This window comes from Acipenser ruthenus, chromosome 1 (assembly GCF_902713425.1).
Source record: "Acipenser ruthenus chromosome 1, fAciRut3.2 maternal haplotype, whole genome shotgun sequence".
Classification (NCBI taxonomy): domain Eukaryota; kingdom Metazoa; phylum Chordata; class Actinopteri; order Acipenseriformes; family Acipenseridae; genus Acipenser; species Acipenser ruthenus.
Window position 1 is genome coordinate 27,015,020 of NC_081189.1, and position 18,452 is coordinate 27,033,471.

Sequence of the window (18,452 nt, forward strand, 5' to 3'; positions counted from 1 at the left end):
AAGCATTAGAATGTATGTTTATTGCATCTAGATGACAGAGGTGAATTTCCTGGCCAGCTTCCCAATCTTAGGTCTTGACTATAAAATCTGTTTTATCTTCGTCCAGGAAGTTCAAAGCCTGGGGTACATCCACATTCTATACCACAGATCTGATTCACAGAAAGCATTCCGATTTCCATGAATGTAGCTTGAAGCATAAGGGGTGCTGAACCTAGCATCTTGGCTACAAAGCTACTATATTGATTGCCACCAGCCCTTGGATCATCTGGTTTTGCACCCTAGATTTTGGTATGCCTTTCAGGGACAAAAAAAATCCTGAGTTTTAATCTTATGCAACGTGTGAAACAGTGCTCACAGCTGCATTCACTTCAGTATCGATGATAACATGATAACTGCAACAAATACACTCTGCCATTAAGGTGAACAGAAGTATTACTGTCAGTAAATAAATAATAAATAATTTATTTCTTAGCAGACGCCCTTAACCAGGGTGACTTACAAAATATCACATAATTTTTTACATACAATTACCCATTTATACAGTTGGGTGTTTACTGGAGCAATCTAGGTAAAGTACCTTGCTCAAGGGTACAGCAGCAGTGTCCCCACCGGGGATTGAACCCATGACCCTCCGGTCAAGAGTCCAGAGCCCTAACCACTACTCCACACTGCTGCCCGTGTCAGTGGAAGGGATATCTGGGTGGTCAAGGCAGCTACTGTATAGACGGGGCTAGCAGACGCAGAAAACAGGAGATTGCTGTTTAAAGTGCTTTTACTAAACAATGAAACAAAAACAGTTCAACAAAAATACAAAATAAATCAAAACACCCAAGCAAAGGCTAGCTAGGTGCAACAACAGTGAGCCCAAACTGCTGCTCCCAGTCCTTTCTCTAAACAACTAACAACTAAATCCTCCACATTCTACACATGGATTTGGCAGGGGTGGGATTTTAACCCCATCCCTGCCAAACGTACATTTAAAATACATTCAACTTAAATTTACAGAAATAGAACCTACAAACAATCTATACATTTGCCCTGCCCTCTGCCCTCTGCCCTGCCACACTGTTTAATTACATATATTCTTGCAGTGGACACACAATATCAATTTATTTTTGCAGTAGGCACACAATGTTATTTGGTTGCCAGCAGTATCAAATACACTTTTAAATGCATTTTTTAAAGATTTTTTTTCATTTATTTGTTTTCTTTTCTTTGTACCTCAGAGGAGGGAATTCTGTTTGTAACACAGATCGTATCCAAGTTTCCATTGCAAATGTAGCCCCATCTGCAAGGTGGACAAGCCCAAATAACAATTATATTCATTAATACAAAACCATCATAACTTTTTTTAAAAACTAAAATAAAATACCACTAACAACCAGGTGCAATGCATGTAACAACTAGGCAATGGCTAAATGTATCAATTAGGTAAAGTTGTAGATGAAGATTTGTCATTAGACTCATCTTTTCCTGGTGGCGGTTTATACAGGAAATATGCCACCACAATAAAAATACCAGATATCAGTTTGAAGGCTGCACCTAAATGAGAAAAACATTAAGAGAGATGAGATAATACTGAATTTAGTTTAATGTAATTCACACAAAAAAAGATAGCAGCATACAGAATTGATACAACTTTCTTTTTTTTCAGTGATGTTTAAATACAATATTGAAAAGACAATTGCATGGTGAAAATATATGGTAGTTTGCTTTTCTTTTATATATTTATATACAGTATATTTAAATAAAAAATGTACTAAAAACAGAATCAATACTATGGAAAATGACTTGATTAACTTCTCAATTGAAAGTTGCTTCAAAGTTTAAAAAGTTACTGATTATGGGTTATGGATGCCAATAGGTTGTGTTTTCTTCAGTAATGTATATCATGGTAAAATCATAAGCCCATACTAGGCAAGCATGACACATCACAGATAAATATGTTGAACAATTGGAAGTAAATGCATAGTTTAACATGGCAAACTTTTGTATGGGTACCCACACCTTCAATCCTCTGTTACAGTAAATTGTTAAAACACAACATTTCACACACTGTAACATGAATCTAAGACTAGCCTGCACCCAGTCCTGTGTTTCAGAACTACCCTCATTTAAATATGTGTTTTAATGATCAATAGCCAGGTGTTTTTTATGTTAAATGAATTGTTCCCTCCTTATAGCTTGTTAAACTCCTGATTTCTGGTCATTTCAATATTATACCTAAACCAGGGAAGTTCTGAAACCTAGAAAAGGATGCAGAGCTCATGGACATTTCAAGCCCTGTTGTAAGATACTGTACCATGCACCCTGACCTCATAGTAATTTAGTGTTAACTCACTGAACAATGAAAAAGTGGAGGCCAATTTGAGATTGTCATACATCAAACATGCGCCTTTGCTTCCAGGTGTGCTATTATCCCACAGGATGCAAGAATGGTCTATTGCACTACCCAATAAGATAGGTGCAGGTATAGCACCTATGGAGTAAAAATAAAACACAATGTTGGATTTGATCAGGACCAATAGCAATAAGACATGCCACACTGTTGTAAATATTCCATTATTTCTAGGATCTTTCAACATGTTTGAATGTTGAGTCAGAGACCAAATCAACAAGACTTTAATATGACAATGGCCACTCTTACAATGACTTCTGACCCAGAATAGGATGTGGCATCTCTTTGTTTTTTCCCTTGGTATATAATGTTTTAAATTAATATAACCTCAAAAAAACAAACAATAAATTGCAGACTGGAGTAAACACTTTGGAAATCTGTTCCAATGTTACATACCCAGCAACCTTATGAAGGCCCACTGGACCCCGAGTGCAAAGGAACGCTGTTTCTCAGGCACACACCTAGACATTCGTAAAAAACATAAAAAAAGAAAGTTTTTTTATTGTACTATATTTTATTTTACAGAAACATTTATGATTAATATTCTACCCGAGACCCCCCAAATGACTAATAAAGTTGACCTGTTATAAGACAGCTTATTGAAAATAGATAGAACATAATAAGAATTGTAGAAAGAGGTCCAGCAAGAGATCTTTCTTCACTGGTTTCTGAGCTTTAAACCTGAAGGCAAGTTTAGGGAAATAGAACCGCAGAGATTCTTCTAGTGACAACTTCCTGTGAACCAGGGTGTACTGTATGAACTGCTTCTGTTGTCTTTCAAAAACATTTAAATGCAAAACAGGTACATGTAATTCATTTGGAAGTATTCTACCTGTTAAATGTAACATTAGGTAATCCAAGAGTAATGCTAACAGGGGTCTGTGTAACCTGGCATTAATGTATGTGATGATGATTTTAACTAGTCACTTGTTTTACATTTGATAATGAGCAAACATCCAACAACAAACACACAGTTAGGTTTGTGTATTTAAATCATTTTGGAAATACAGAGTAAACAAAATAGTTTTAGAAAAAGGTTACCATTTCATACCAGAGAACAGCAGTAATGACAGGAGTTGATGTCATGCAGGTAATAATACCCGCAATCAGCATTAACACCATTAATATAGGCAATTTATTGCACATTGTTGCACACTTTCCTGAATAAGCCTTTGATTCAGAAGTGTTATGGGTATCTTCAATGCAGGAACAGTTGTAATAAACCTGAGGCAAAAAGAAATTGCATTTTCCTTTTTTATTTGTATTTTTTTCATTTAGATGCATATTGATTCGTATTCACCGAGTTGTTCCTAATTTTGACTGTTAATATTCATTATTTTACTCAGTACAAAAACTTTACGAATACAGTACAAGTACTTTAAAAAGCCAATTGTTTCTTGTTGATATGAATTAATATATCACGATTGCCCTTAGTTTTTTATTAAAATACTTCAATGGTATTGGCAGGAACGGAGACTCAGACACAGAAAGCTGCAAGGTTAATGTGCTTTTAATGAACAAATATAAAACAAAAATAACAAGGACAAAATACACTACAGCACAAGGGCCAAAACAAAAGCTTCTACAAAATTCACGAAATGTAAACACAGGATGGGACAGCACAGCATGGAACACAAAACACTCACCAAGGCTCTTCACACCAACATCAACTCTACTAATTCTAACTTACACCCGTGAACACCTATTTTATACACCTGTGGCTCCAGCCACATCTCCATGTGTTTTTGCAAGGAGGAATTTAACCCCGTCCCTGTCACCCACACACCACTGTAAACCAGCAGGGCTTTCACCCTGCCACCCTGCCACATACCTCCTCCCCAGCACACATGGCTGCCATCGGCCACCTCCCCCCCCCCTCATGTCTATCCTTCCCCACATGGACTCTCATAGGTGGGTTGGTGCTGGGGGCTGTGGTGAAGGTCTCATCACCTCCTCCTTCTGCCACGGTGTCTCCAACACTGACAGCGGGGCGAGGCATTCTGGCAAATGAAAATTCTGCTAGTGGCAACGCTGGCAGCGGCAATGCTGACAGCTGTGCGGGGCACTCTGGCAGTGGAAATGCTGGGTCCTCCGGGCATGTAGCCAGCAATGGCAACGGTGGCAGCGGAAATGCTGACAAAGGTGCAGGGTTTAGTTTTAAAAAGGAAAGCTGCAGTAAAAGTGCTGATTGCACACATTTATTAATAAATAGAACAATAAAACAAACAAATAAGGCACGAGGGCCAAAATAAAGGGCTTAACAAGCACACAACAAGGAATATACGGCATATACTCAATACAAAAACTTACACGGGCCAGGCTGGGCAACACCTTCACTGGCTTCTCCCCTTGCACCACACACCAAACAAAGGGTTTTCTGTTCCTTTTTATACATGTGGCCATTCCCCAGTTAGAACCCAGTTACTTCATTAGGGAATGGCCACATTCCACCTTTGTATTCTGTCAGGGAGGGTTTTAACCCCCTTCCTGCCAACCCTTATTCAAAAGTTCATAATGAAACGTGTTTAATACACAAACTCTATTTGCATACCTTGGGGGCAATATGCAGAAGATAACCGTAAATTACCTCAGTTTTACTCAGCAGAACATGATCTTTACACCCTGCATGACAGGGTGAAAAATACTGAACATTATTCACCCCGCAGACAGGGTTGTAGTGGGAGCGGTCACAGATAGTTGGCATTACACGGGGCAGACAGATTCCCTGTTGCTCCATTTCTGAAAGAGAATTTAATAAGCAAAAATAATAATTAAAAAAAAATAAATAAATAAAATAAAATGTGTGGTACTGGTTACTATTAGTACAAGTAACAAATCATTAATCTGAAGAGTATGGTCCCGCAGTACAATTTAATATGCAAACCCCCCCCCCCCAAAAAACATGAAAATATATGCTGGCCAACAAAAGAAACAAACCAACTAAGTACTACTGTAAAGTTATGTTCTATATTTATAATAGAGGATCCAGAACTTATTTAATAACTATTATAAATCAAGTTATAAAACTTAAATGCACATTTATTTAATATTTTGAACTGTTTACTTACTCAACTGAAATGCCAGCGAATTCAGGGTTGTCACATTTAGCTAAGACATAACAAGCAGAAAACATCAATGAAGCAAACGATGTGGCTATAGCCAGCCTAATGGTCTGTTTGCATTTCATTTTGAATTTAGAAACCACCAGCCCTCCAAGTACTTGTCCAATTGCTGCTCCGGGAATTATAACACATCCTATCCAAGCAAAAACACAAGGGTTTTTAATATAGACAGACAAATGAATAAACCTCTAAATACGTTTGCACAATGCATAGTGCCTACTTCTTTAATGCTTGGGCTGTTTTGAGTCAGTGTAAAGAGTTTTAGGATGTAGTCTCATTTTGGGAAGTAGCCTCAACTTAAATGGCTTAGCAAATAACCAATTTAATAATTCTGGGATTTCTTGTACGTGATTTTATTTTCTAATCAGCAGTGCATTTTTCTGTGAAAATACAAATGTAGATGTCAAATTTCTTGATAATTACAAGTACAAATTATTTTTATGCATACGGATATTTTTGACAGGGATTTCCCTCTGTAAACACTGACTGGGAGCGTGTGTTTGTTTACATCACCGCATCACTCCTGCACTGCAAACCACTTTGCCACAGGGCTTGATTCTGAACTTGCTCCTGACAACTGTGGTGATTTGCAAGTTGCTACAAAGACATAGGACATTTTATAGTATTAAGTACAGTACATACTATGGACGATTACCTGCAATCAAAGATGAAATGCTTGCTGTCTTTCCATACTGATTTTCAATAAATTTGGTGAAAAATATTGATGTGCCAAAGGAAGTCATTCCTTCTGAAGTGGCAGTTAAGGTTAAACACATGAACACTGGATTCTTCAGCAGGAGCTGTGAAGAAAATGAAAGGAGGAGTTATAGCATACAGCGCTGGTGCAAAATTACATTTGTATTGCTTTAACATCTTCACAATGGCACCACATTCAAAATAATTTGAGAATGACTGTACCTTTAAAGACAAAGGAAAATCCTTAAAACTTTTGCCTACATCTTTCTCTTTCACGATATCTTCACTCCCATCATGATGCACCTGCGACACCTTTTCTGCATGGATCTTTGCAGTTCCTATTTAAACACAATTACTGTATCAGATATAAAAAAGAGCTGGCTACTTTTGGAAAGGTCTCCTCTATAGTTCCTTATTATTCAAAAACAATGTTATAGGGAAAAGGGTTAGACTGCTCTAGTTTAATTCATTGCTCTTCATTTAGTACACAACTTAAGTTTCTACCTAAAATTGTTAGCTGTGAACTTTCCTACAAATAGCATTACAAAAAGCACAATAAGGACCCCTAACTTAGTGTACTAAATATCTTGAAAATCATCTCCTTGAATCATCTCTTTGAATATAAACAAAATATTTTAATTAGGTCATCACCCCAGCTCAGTCATTCTCTAAAATGTTATCCATTTTCTGGAAAGACAGAACTAGTGATGGGACATTTAGTGTCCATTAACCCCAATCTACTGTACATTAAACACAAACAATACATATACTGTAGCTTGCGTGCAGGTAGAAATCAAATGTCAAGGGAGGAAGGCGGAGTTTGATAACAAGATATATAAATCACGTAAGCACTGCAATATAACAACAAATACCCCTTAGCTTTGACACCTTTTTGTCTAAAGGAGACGCAAACAATATAAGGTATAGTGTATGTTACAAAACTATTGACACACTTCTAAGCCACAAACTAACATTCTACTTTAAGTGGCTTGTTAGAAACAAAAAGGGTGCAAATTACACCTTGATACAATTCTGATCCTTACTGAGGGTCTGAGTGCTGAGAAAGCAATTTGAATAATATTTGAATTTAATATCATACAAAACAGCCTGTCACCCGGTGGAAAGGATGACGTTACTGGCAGTCTGTTTCTACCAGGAAGGAGACTCAGACACAAGAAAGCTGCAGGTTTAAACATGCTGTTGCGCACTGTTAGTTATAACATAAATAACAAAACAACAAACAAAACACAGGAACAAAACAACAGCGGCACGGTGGCCAAAACAAACAGGTTAACAAAAGACTATATATATTTTTAAACTCTACGGTTTTAGAACAAGCCGCCGCTTTCACAACATATACAAGGCTTCACAACTCCCCTAAACACCAATGATAATTTCTTAATATATTTATACCACAGCACACAAAACACTCACCCTCACCTTCACCAACATTAATTCTCACCATCACTCCTTCCCCGACTGAGAGGTTGCTGCCTCTTTTACAGCTATATCTGAGCTTGATTGCTTGTCAATCATTTAGTCTAGCTCAGGCACATTCTACGCGTGTATTTCTTTGGCAGGGGAGGCAATTAAGCCTTCCCTGCCAACCCAAAACAACAGCACAAACAAAATATATTTAAATCACAACAAAACACCTGGAAACAATAACAAATACCCTGGGTGAGGTTACACCCTGTCACACACCCCCTTTCTTATTTAGGCCACTTTTATTATTATTAGTTTATTTAGCAGACGCCTTTATCCAAGGCGACTTACAGAGACTAGGGTGTGTGAACAGAGCACAAGGAGGTTAAGTGATTTACTCAAGGTCACACAGTCAGTGAGCTAGAATTTGAACCGGGGACCTCCTGGTTACAAGCCCGTTTCTTTAACCACCGGACCACACAACCACTTGTAGTTTATCAATTGTTACTAAAAAAGCTGCATTCCATTTGAAAATAGCTCTTACAACCTGCCTCTGTCCAATAGTAAGTCTCTTTCATCAGTCACATATTACCTTGTATTGCTACCTGGTCCTATTGTGAAAGCACTACACGCTGGTGTAGTGGTGATGCGGTGCTCAAGAACAATACACACAAGACAGTTCATGGTAAAACAGATCTTTATTTGGCTGGGTTGCATGCCAACAACACTTAAATAATAAGCGCGGATTTACACAGCAATGTGTATCGCTCCGTGCAAAACAATGGATTCAGTAACGAAATAACACGACACGATATAAATCACACACACAAACACAACACAGTCACAAGTCCACAGTGAGTGCTCTTAGTGTAGGTGGTGAAATACAAGTAATGTGCACAGGAGGGATGTGAGGTCCAGGTTGGAAATTGGCCCTTAGCAACAGCTCCCGGGTTGTTTAGCCATCTAACAATGACAAATACAACAGGCTTTTTCCTAGTAGGTCTTTGCGTAACCATAACACAAAGAACAGATTGCTTGGCCACATCCCCTGATATACCTTTAGTCCTGCCCCCTTCGATAGCGAGTGCAATCATGTCTCCTCCAATCCATGATTGACAAATCGCTTAGCGCATTAAGGCGATGACTTCTGGTATTGTGACTCCACTCCCTTCTTTGATGGCTGGCTTCCGACTGACCCTGGAATGAACTTCCAAATCATCCAGTCCGAGGCACACTGTTCCCTTTACACAGTTCCCTCACAGGGACAGAGATTGTTGACTAGAATTCATTCTCTCTCTGTCACAGTGACCAAACACTGTACTGGCAAATTTTCATTCTCTGCACACTGGAGTTACTAGTTTACAAAGCATACCTGGTAGATGTTTTGGGAAACCCAAGAAAGGCACAATAAGGAGCCACGCTGCAGGCAAACCTATCAGATATCCAATCCACCATCCACCAACCCAGCGAGGGTCTTCTGGACTTAGGGCAACACTGGTAAAAGAACACTCTGATCAGTTATAGCAAAATGTTATTTTTAAAATCCCTACTACCCATTACAAAGACTATCTGAGATACAATGGACTTCCTATTGTTGTCTCTGATACTACAAATTACACATAACCTTGTTTTAGAATTTTATATGGTAAAATAACATTTAAATTCAAATTTAGCAAATCTTTTTCTTATCACTTCTCACATTACAGTGATTCACATTAGGACTTACTCTTGTAGTTGATCCACGTCAACATAGATATTCAGTAACTGCCCACCCACAATGTATCCAAGTGCGACACCCAATATTGTCATCATATAACCAACACCTAGGAGGGAAATAATATTTGCTATTAAAACATAAATACACACATTGATATCATCTTCAGGTTCTGGGGCCAAAAATGTGGTGTCACTCACAGGATTTCTCTGAAGACAGTATATTGGGATTTCTTTTTTTTTTTTTTTGATAAATGTGTTTTATTGTTATTAATTAAGGGTTATAGAGTTATGTTGCTCCAATACAAAGGTGTTCAATTTTCTCTACACATGTTTAACTGGATTGGATAATCCTTGCAGTTTGAGGACTATAAAGTAGGAGGATCTTAAAGTTGAAATCACATGAGATCAAGATGCATGGACAATGCCCAAACAGCAAGGGTTCTCCAAGCATTTGTAAACTCAGTGAGTTAATACATAGAGCTCAATATAGGTGGAACAGATTGTGTTGTATGTGTTACAAAAACACATATAAACTGCACCAATAGAAAGTGTGATCACTAAAAAAATCATTTAATAGGTTTTAAAAGTTTTCCACAGTAAAAAATAGCCTAGTGAAAGCATGGTAAACCATAGGTAAACATTTTAAAACACAGAGAGGTAACGGAAAAGCAAATAATAATAATAAAAACATGGCAAACCATGGTAAACTATGATACATTCATAGTATAGCTATGGAAGAAGCATGGGAGAATTACAAAATCACCAAGCAAATTTACCGTGGTAAACATTTATAAGGGTCTTGTGGGGTCTGGTATCCCCCATTGACAGAGATAATGCTGCTATGATGGGGATAACATCACTGGGCAGCATAAATAATTAAAACAAAAACATTAGTATAATTAAAATACAGAACATTTCAACTATAGCATTAAAGGTGCAGTTAGTTATAAAATGGCTTTCTTCTCTTAGTGGGTTTTAATGTAACTTTTATATTGCTGCATTATTATTATGTATGGATGTGTGGTTGTAAGTATATTTATCTATGTGCGCATGTGTGTGTATCTATCTATCTATCTATCTATCTATCTATATTGCAGAGAGGTGATGCTGGGCGTTGGATTTATTGCAGTAATTAACAGCAGAAACTTGAAGTTTGTTACAATTAACCCTCGTGGGGTTGTATATTGTTTTTCTTTTAATATGCAATAAAAATAAACAAACAACAAAACCAGAAAAACAAACCCTATCTTCTTTTGAAGATACTATACTTTTACTTCACAAGCCATAACTAACCACAGGATGGCTAAGCCGTTTACCCCAAGAAAACAATTGAGTTGAGTCAGAGTTGAAGTGAGACAACAACAAAAAAAACAGTTCTTTGTTCACTCAGAACAGAAATAGTCACACTGACTTACAGGATTTCTTCGCAGGTCTTTTTTATGGATTTTCTTTTTCTCTTTTTCTCTCTCTCTCTCTCTCTCTCTCTCTCTCTCTCTCTCTCTCTCTCTCTCTCTCTCTCTCTCTCTCTCTCTCTCTCTCTCATTCTCACAGACCTTCCTTCTCACTCTTTCTCTCCCTGACTAACTGTAAATGTCCTCTTTTTAAAGGGTAGCCAATTACCCAATTAAGCATCAATTGTCTACAGGTTTGCAGAAATTACTAGAACCAGTAATAGTATGATTGTGGTAGATGTGTAATATGTTTTACAAATGTACCGTATTGTGGTTTGATTTTCTACTATGTACTGTACAGTGCTTTGAGATACCTGTGTATAAAAAGCGCTATAAAAATGCAAAAAAATAAATAATAGAGAGCGAACATTTTATCTTTGGAGCCAGTGACCTGTAAAAAGGTTTAGCTGCAGTACATTTTGAACCCATTTTATATAGGCATGTACAAACTACTTACTGTTAATTGATTTTACTCTTACATTCATTTAAGTTATTTTGTAAAAAATCTTACAGTTTAGAATAAGAGGTCTTATTTTAAGTATGCTGTCTATACAGCAGGCTTTCCCTCCAGTTCAAATGTGTGAGGGTCATTACCTGTATACAGTGAAGATTTCTCAGACGGGACACTGATATCTATATGAGCAATTCCCAGAGTGTAGATCGAGGTCCCTCCAACCCCCATAATCAGGTGCCCCAGTATAAAAACATAGAAGTAGTTAGAGAGTGCTGACAGGCTGGAGGTGCTGCAGCTGTCTTCACTTCTGTTAGTGGCAGGAACAGTGTCGTTTTCTTAGAATAAATTAAAACAAATGTAAAATGTTAATTAAAGCCTTCCCTAGTAAGTGAAGCACAGTGTCAATGAAACTAACTGCTTGCTCTTGCTTCCACCATGGTTATATTATTGGTATTGTAATTTACTTACAAACATAAGTGTAAACTGTTTTTATATTTGAATTTCTAGTGACATGGTCATAAAAATAGAAACTGTTTTCCACGTAATGGATGAAAAGCAGTACACAAAATGCAATCCAATATTACTTTCATTGTAGAACCTAGAAATGTAATAATTCCTTAACTATACTCTATGGGCCTCATTTACTAAAGGGCACTAAATTTAGAGTTAGCGCACACATAAAGTAGTGATCCTAAAGTGCGCGATAAATCTAAATTTACTGCCACATTGACTAACAGAGAACACATTAATTTATGTGCACACTATTGGCTCATTTACATGCCATAGTGCACACTAAATTTAGTGCAAACAATAATTAATGCGCACGACAATGTCCGAGACTACACGTGACCACCTTCATATAAAAAGCCCCGGCATATCTTTTGATCAGTAGCTTGTTGTGAAAGTTGGAGGTGGCTTACACTGACCGAAAATGAGTGATCAACAGACACAGCAGAGCAGGGGACAGACACATAAAATGAAACTGCATGCACTCTTTTCCTTCAATGCATATACAATAAAAGTCATGTTGTGTATTGATTGATGAGACTCTTCCTTGTCGGCATTGTCACCCTGCAGAGCAGGCTCCATGGATCGGGGTGACAGTGCTATGTGAGTACAATGAATAGCACCCATCACATTTGGCAAGCCAGCAACCTGGTAGAAGCCCACTTTCACATCCTATAAACCTGTCCTCTGTGTGGGAAATGTAATACAATTCCCTCTGAGCTTTAGCAGGGCATGCAGTTGTGTTATATACATGAGTAGCTACAGCTTTTAATGGCAGGGAGCCTGTGAATCCAACTAAACATAGGCTGGGAGAAATCCTAGTGCACTGGACAAATGTGACACTGTTCAGATTTTCCGTAGTAAAAAGACTGAACCTAAAAAAAATAATGATATACAAACACACACCGAAGATATGAATACAAGGTATCAGAACCCTGGGAGCCTTGCTTGCTCCCGCGACAGACACATACAAAAAGTACTTAATTTTTAATTATTGCTGTATGTGCGATCCTTTCTGTATGATCCTGTATAAAAAGGAAAGTAAGAAATCAACTATTACTTCTTAATTGCATACACTACAGCTGTTACTTTTTTTTGTAAATTGCAGGATATTAAATAGTTATTTAAGGATTTTTAACTGTATACCATTTCATGTGTAAGCACAACTACCTAGACAATCAATTATCATTTATGGACTTTTTTCTGTTCAAACAAATTTTCATAACCAAGTAATTCAACAAGATGTATTTATTTCGCGTTAGTGAATCAGTGAATCAAACAAACAAATCTGTTGAATTGATTCACTAAACTGAATGAATCGAGTCAGTAAAAAGACTTGAACTGCACATCACTAGTTTTCAGCCCAGTATCACATGCGATAATGAATAAAATTGCAATAGTAAATACGGCAATCATGAACACTAATTTCAATTATCACGCACCATAAAGTTTAGCGCCCTTTAGTAAATGAGGCCCTATATGTAATAATATATAAAATGTACATTTGCTGTTAAATTTTAATTCTAAAATTATCACCGTTTGCACCATACTCATACAGGCCACTGGTGTAATGAGGAAAGGAACATATAAAGGATCCGAGTCCAAGCATAAAAGCTGAGAAAGCCATCCATCGTGGTTTGTGACCTCTTTCACCACAGAATGGTATAACTAGGGATAACACACAGCTGGCAACGTCATAACTCGAGGCTATAATTCCAGACTGGAAACTGTTTAACTTGTAGCGCTTTTCTATTGTGGAAATTATGGTACTAAAAAAGCCATTCACAACTGCATCTGTGAAACAGAAAACAAAAAAGATGTAATTTAACGCAGGAACTGCCCCCATACAGTTAAAAATATTTAAGAAGGTTGTTACATAAGCCAATGTACTGTAGAGAATATCAGCCAGTGTTTTCAGTTCAATGCTACGTATCAGTAAATAAAATGTAAATACAGTCAAATGAAACCTGCTGAAGAATGTTGCATAAGCATATTGAATTACATACCACTTTGAATTACATACCGGTAGACTTCTGCAATATAATTTTGCAATTTCTTTGATTACTTAAAGTTAAATAAAATATCTAAATTATGTTAATGTCGTTTTTTAAAAGTCTAGTGATGCAAAACATTTGGCCAGAGCTGTATATATATATATATATATATATATATATATATATATATATATATATATATATATATATATATATACAAAAGCAAGGTACTTTACCTAGATTGCTCCAATATATATATATATATAGTAAAACTGAACACCTGTTGTACCTCCCTGTTAGTTTGTATCCATAATTATTTACCTAAGTAAATAACCTGAACAAGTACCTCTTATACCTGAACAAGTAACTCTAGAAGACTCACCTGCCAGCTTGTCATTGGGCAAAAAACAATTATTAAAATCAAGGCAGTTTTATGCAGTTTTATGAAAAACAGCATCTTACTGCAGGCTGTAACTTGCTAACAGGACTGATATGTACAATTATACTCGGGGAGCATTTAGTAGCTTTTTAACAGGCATGCAATTAAAATATCTCAGAATCAATTTGGTTTTATATTACTGTAAGAAATGTAACAACAAACATTTCAATGTTTCAAAATGAAAAGTCGAAACATTTGTCCTTGAATTTATTGTTTTTTTTAGAATTTATAATTTCTGATATATGTATTTGTATTATTTTATAAATGTCTGAAATCAATATGATTGTTAAAAAAGGTGCAAAATACAGGTCTTCAATAAATAAAGGAGTTCTTAATGCTGTCTGAATGTCATATAATTATATCTCCATTAAACTAGGGATTCTGGGCCCCTCTGTCTTATCTCCTGTTCCAGCACTACTATCACCATCAGCTCGATCAATGTTATTTGATACAATAGTATAAAAAGCAAGTTGGCTCCCATTTACAGTGCCTTGCATAAGTATTCACCCCCCTTGGACTTTTCCACATTTTGTAGTGTTACAACCTGGAATTAAAATTGATTTAATTAGGATTTTTTGTCACTGATCTACACAAAATAGTCCACAATGTCAAAGTGGGGAAAACAATCTACATATTTTTTAAAATTATTTACAAATAAAAAACTGAAAAGTCTTGATTGCATAAGTATTCACCCCCTTTGCTGTGACACCCCTAAATAAGCTCTGGTGCAGAATGGAGTCCACCTATGTGCAATTAAAGTGTCACATGATCTCAGATTAAATACACCTGTTTCTGGAAGGCAGAGTTTGTTAGAGAGCATATCTAAACAAACAGCATCATGAAGACCAAGGAGCTATCAAAACAAGTCCGGGATAAAGTTCTGGAGAAGCACCAATCAAGGTTGGGTTATAAAAAAATATCCCAAACTTTGAACATCCCCTGGAGCACCGTTAAATCCATTATTAAAAAATGGAAAGAACATGGCACAACCGCGACTCTGCCTAGAGAAGGCCGTCCACCAAAACTCAGTGACCAGGTAAGGAGGGCATTAGTCAGAGAAGCAACCAAGAGGCCAATGGTAACTCTGAAGGAGCTGGAGAGATCCACAGCTGAGATGGGAGAAACTGTCCATGGGACAACTATAACCCGGACGCTCCACAAAGCTGTGCTTTATGGAAGAGTGGCGAGAAGAAAGCCATTGCTGAAAAAAACCCATATCAAATCCTGTTTGGATTTTGCCAAAAGGCATGTGGGAGACACAGCAAACATTTGGGAAAAGGTTCTCTGGTCTGATGAGACCAAAATTGAAATTTTTGGCCTTAGCGCAAAACGCTATGTGTGGCACAAAGCCAACACTGCTCATCACCCTGAGAACACCATCCCCACAGTGAAGCATCGTGGTGGCAGCATTATGTTATGGGGATGCTTTTCATCGGCAGGGACTTGGAAACTGGTCAGGATTGAGGGCAAGATGGATGAAGCCAAATACAGGGAAATTCTAGAGGAAAACCTGTTTCAGTCTGCAAGAGACCTGGGACTGGGGTGGAGGTTCACCTTCCAGCAGGACAATGACCCTAAACACACAGCCAAAGCTACACTGGAGTGGTTTAAAAACAAGAACCTGAATGTCTTAGAATGGCCCAGTCAAAGCCCAGACCTCAGTCCGATTGAGAATCTGTGGCAAGACTTGAAAATTGCTGTTCACCAACGGTCCCCATCCAACTTGACAGAGCTTGAGCAATTTTGCCAAGAAGAATGGGCAAAAATTGCAGGATCCAGATGTGCAAAGCTGGTAGAGACTTACCCAAAAATACTTTTTTTTTGTTTAATTAACTTTTGTGTCGCAATAAAAAATATTTTGCACCTTCAAAGTGTTAAGTATGTTGTGTAAATCAAATGGTAAAAATCCCAATTAAATCCATTTTAATTCCAGGTTGTAACACTACAAAATGTGGAAAAGTCCAAGGGGTTGAATACTTATGCAAGGCACTGTATATGTCCTTTACTGTAGCTATACAAAGTATTGCTCCCTTGTCAGCTTACACTGCCTTTAAATAGACTGGAACCCAACAAAGTAAAAGATATGTACAATACTTTCTGCAACTTGCTGATCCATTAAGTATATTTTAAATGAAGGATAGATACTTACTTTGAACAATCACAAGCAAGCCAAAGATGAAAACAAATCCTTTGGCATTGTTGCAGCATTGCAAACAGCTTGGAGTGAAATTACTCCAGCCACATGGACCTTCAGAAAACTCCTCCTCATGTGCTTTTTCATGTGGTTTCTGTTCATCGTCTCTGTGTAGTTGGAGGTTTTCATTGCTGACAAAAGCTGAATTGACTACACCTTCTTTCATTGTTCTAACAATCTGACTTAAACAGCCTTACCCCTCCCCAGCAGAAATAAAATGTTGTTAAATATCTCAAGTGTTTAGCTTACACTTCTGTTTCAGGGAGCTATAAAAAAGCTATTTAAGGTTTCTCTAAAGCAATGATTTGCATGTTTAATCTACGCTCCTCCTGTGTTTAATAAACATCTGTGCTTTTGGGTGGTGTGGAAAGCAACTCAATGGACACAAATATGTAGTTTGTGGCACAAATTTATTTTACAGCATAATGTCCCTTTAATGGGGAAGAGACGTCATTTATAATCAACACAGGTTTTAATCGTTTGTAGTGCTAGCACCCCTCTTCCCAGCAAGGAGTTGCAGTTAAAACCTTAGTGGAGAGTGCAAGTCTAGTGCAGACATAAACAGGTGATAACAGAAACAAATAAAGAAAATATAATTAAAAAAACTACAGACTAAAGTCACCCAAACTCTGGCCTTCTGTGCTATCTGCTACTGTGCAGTCCCACCGCATGGTACCTTGCTTTACCCATTATATACACTGTAAAAGTAAGTGCACTATGGCTAGTAGTTCCTAGACTTGGAGGGTCAATTGCAGTGTACAGTACCATTGGTTTAGTCCACTTCAAGCCATCTAACTTCAGGTCTAGAAAATCTCAATGAAATGAACAAATTTAGTCCCAAATGCAGTATACTAATCAGAAGATCAAGTTAATTAGAACCAACCCATAGACCAGTTTATCAAACATATAAAGTTAAAACCAGGATCTTAGACTATTTGAAGTTTTTTGTTTTTTTTTTGTGCGTTGTAATACAAATATAGATCCACAAGATCCCCTCCTCTTTTTAAAGTTTATTAACACTTTATTGCTTTTTAACATCGACAGGACTTAAACTAATATTATCTGTCATTTATAATGTAAGTGGAATCCACTGTTCTATCTGTTATAGATTAACCGTATAAAGTTGAGCAAAGGTGAAAAAAATAAAAGTGCAACTTTAAAAACATGTAATGTAACATAGCACAGGTTAATATACAGTAACCTACTTTCAAAAATTGTAGTTTTGTATTTTGGTGTTTTCTTATTTTTATATATATATATATATATATATATATATATATATATATATATATATATATATATATACAGTATATATAAGGGCTTTGTTATTTATTAATTTATGTATTGTAAAGGGCTGCATTTTTTGTTGTTGTAGTAGCTTCAGTATTTTTTTAACATTGCTTATAAAAAAACAAAACTATAAAGCACCATCATTTGATGAGTCAAATGGCAATAATTTGATAGTTGAATACATGGTGTCACATTAAATAAAATACTGAATGAAGAGGTATCTAAACCCTTTGTGTATGCTTATTTATTCCTATTTGGTCAAAGAACCTTACCATGGCTACTTCCAGCAGTTCTCAGATAATAAAGGACAAAATGTATACTAAGTAAGGGAGGCGCATATCAAAAGTTTGCACACCACTGCTCTAGAGGTTTGGATTGCAAATTTTGTACCATCTGCAAGTCATGTAGGGCTGTAGGGCAAACACATATACAAATGATACTGTATTACAGGTTTTACACAATAAGCCTCAAAACAATGAGTCAGTTTTTTAATTGGTTTGTATTTAAACTAAGTTCATAAAGCCAAAGATATCTCTGTAGAATCAACTTTTCTGGTGGTTTACTGATAAAGTATGCCACAACAATAAAACAATATCAAGCACAATTTTTATCCCCATATCCTTTGATGTTCAATACATGTCTAGTTTCTATGTCCTTCCTCCTCCTCCCAAGAAAGTGACATTTGAATAAGAGAGAATATTAATTGGCATAAATAAACAAATAATAATAATTTACAATTATTGCCAAAGTATAGTATTACATTTTA

The 18,452-nt window shown here is 36.7% G+C and overlaps 1 protein-coding gene across 2 annotated transcripts; it reads right to left on the bottom strand.

Moving 5' to 3' along the window:
* Nucleotides 1–695: 695 nt before the first annotated feature.
* Nucleotides 696–16,632, bottom strand: LOC117409177 (solute carrier organic anion transporter family member 4C1-like). 2 transcript variants are annotated; one of them, XM_059022838.1, is made up of 12 exons: nt 16,352–16,632; nt 11,403–11,597; nt 9,368–9,464; nt 9,014–9,135; nt 6,439–6,554; nt 6,176–6,320; nt 5,467–5,653; nt 4,986–5,137; nt 3,450–3,622; nt 2,795–2,859; nt 2,342–2,479; nt 696–1,542 (listed from the first exon to the last, which is right to left on the bottom strand). In XM_059022838.1, the coding sequence occupies exons 1-8, from the start codon at nt 16,560–16,562 to the stop codon at nt 5,086–5,088; spliced, it is 1,125 nt and encodes a 374-aa protein (XP_058878821.1). In that variant the 5' UTR covers nt 16,563–16,632; the 3' UTR covers nt 696–1,542; nt 2,342–2,479; nt 2,795–2,859; nt 3,450–3,622; nt 4,986–5,085. The 2 variants fall into 2 exon arrangements, with proteins under 2 accessions (XP_058878821.1, XP_058878823.1); XM_059022840.1 differs by lacking the exon at nt 11,403–11,597.
* Nucleotides 16,633–18,452: the final 1,820 nt, after the last annotated feature.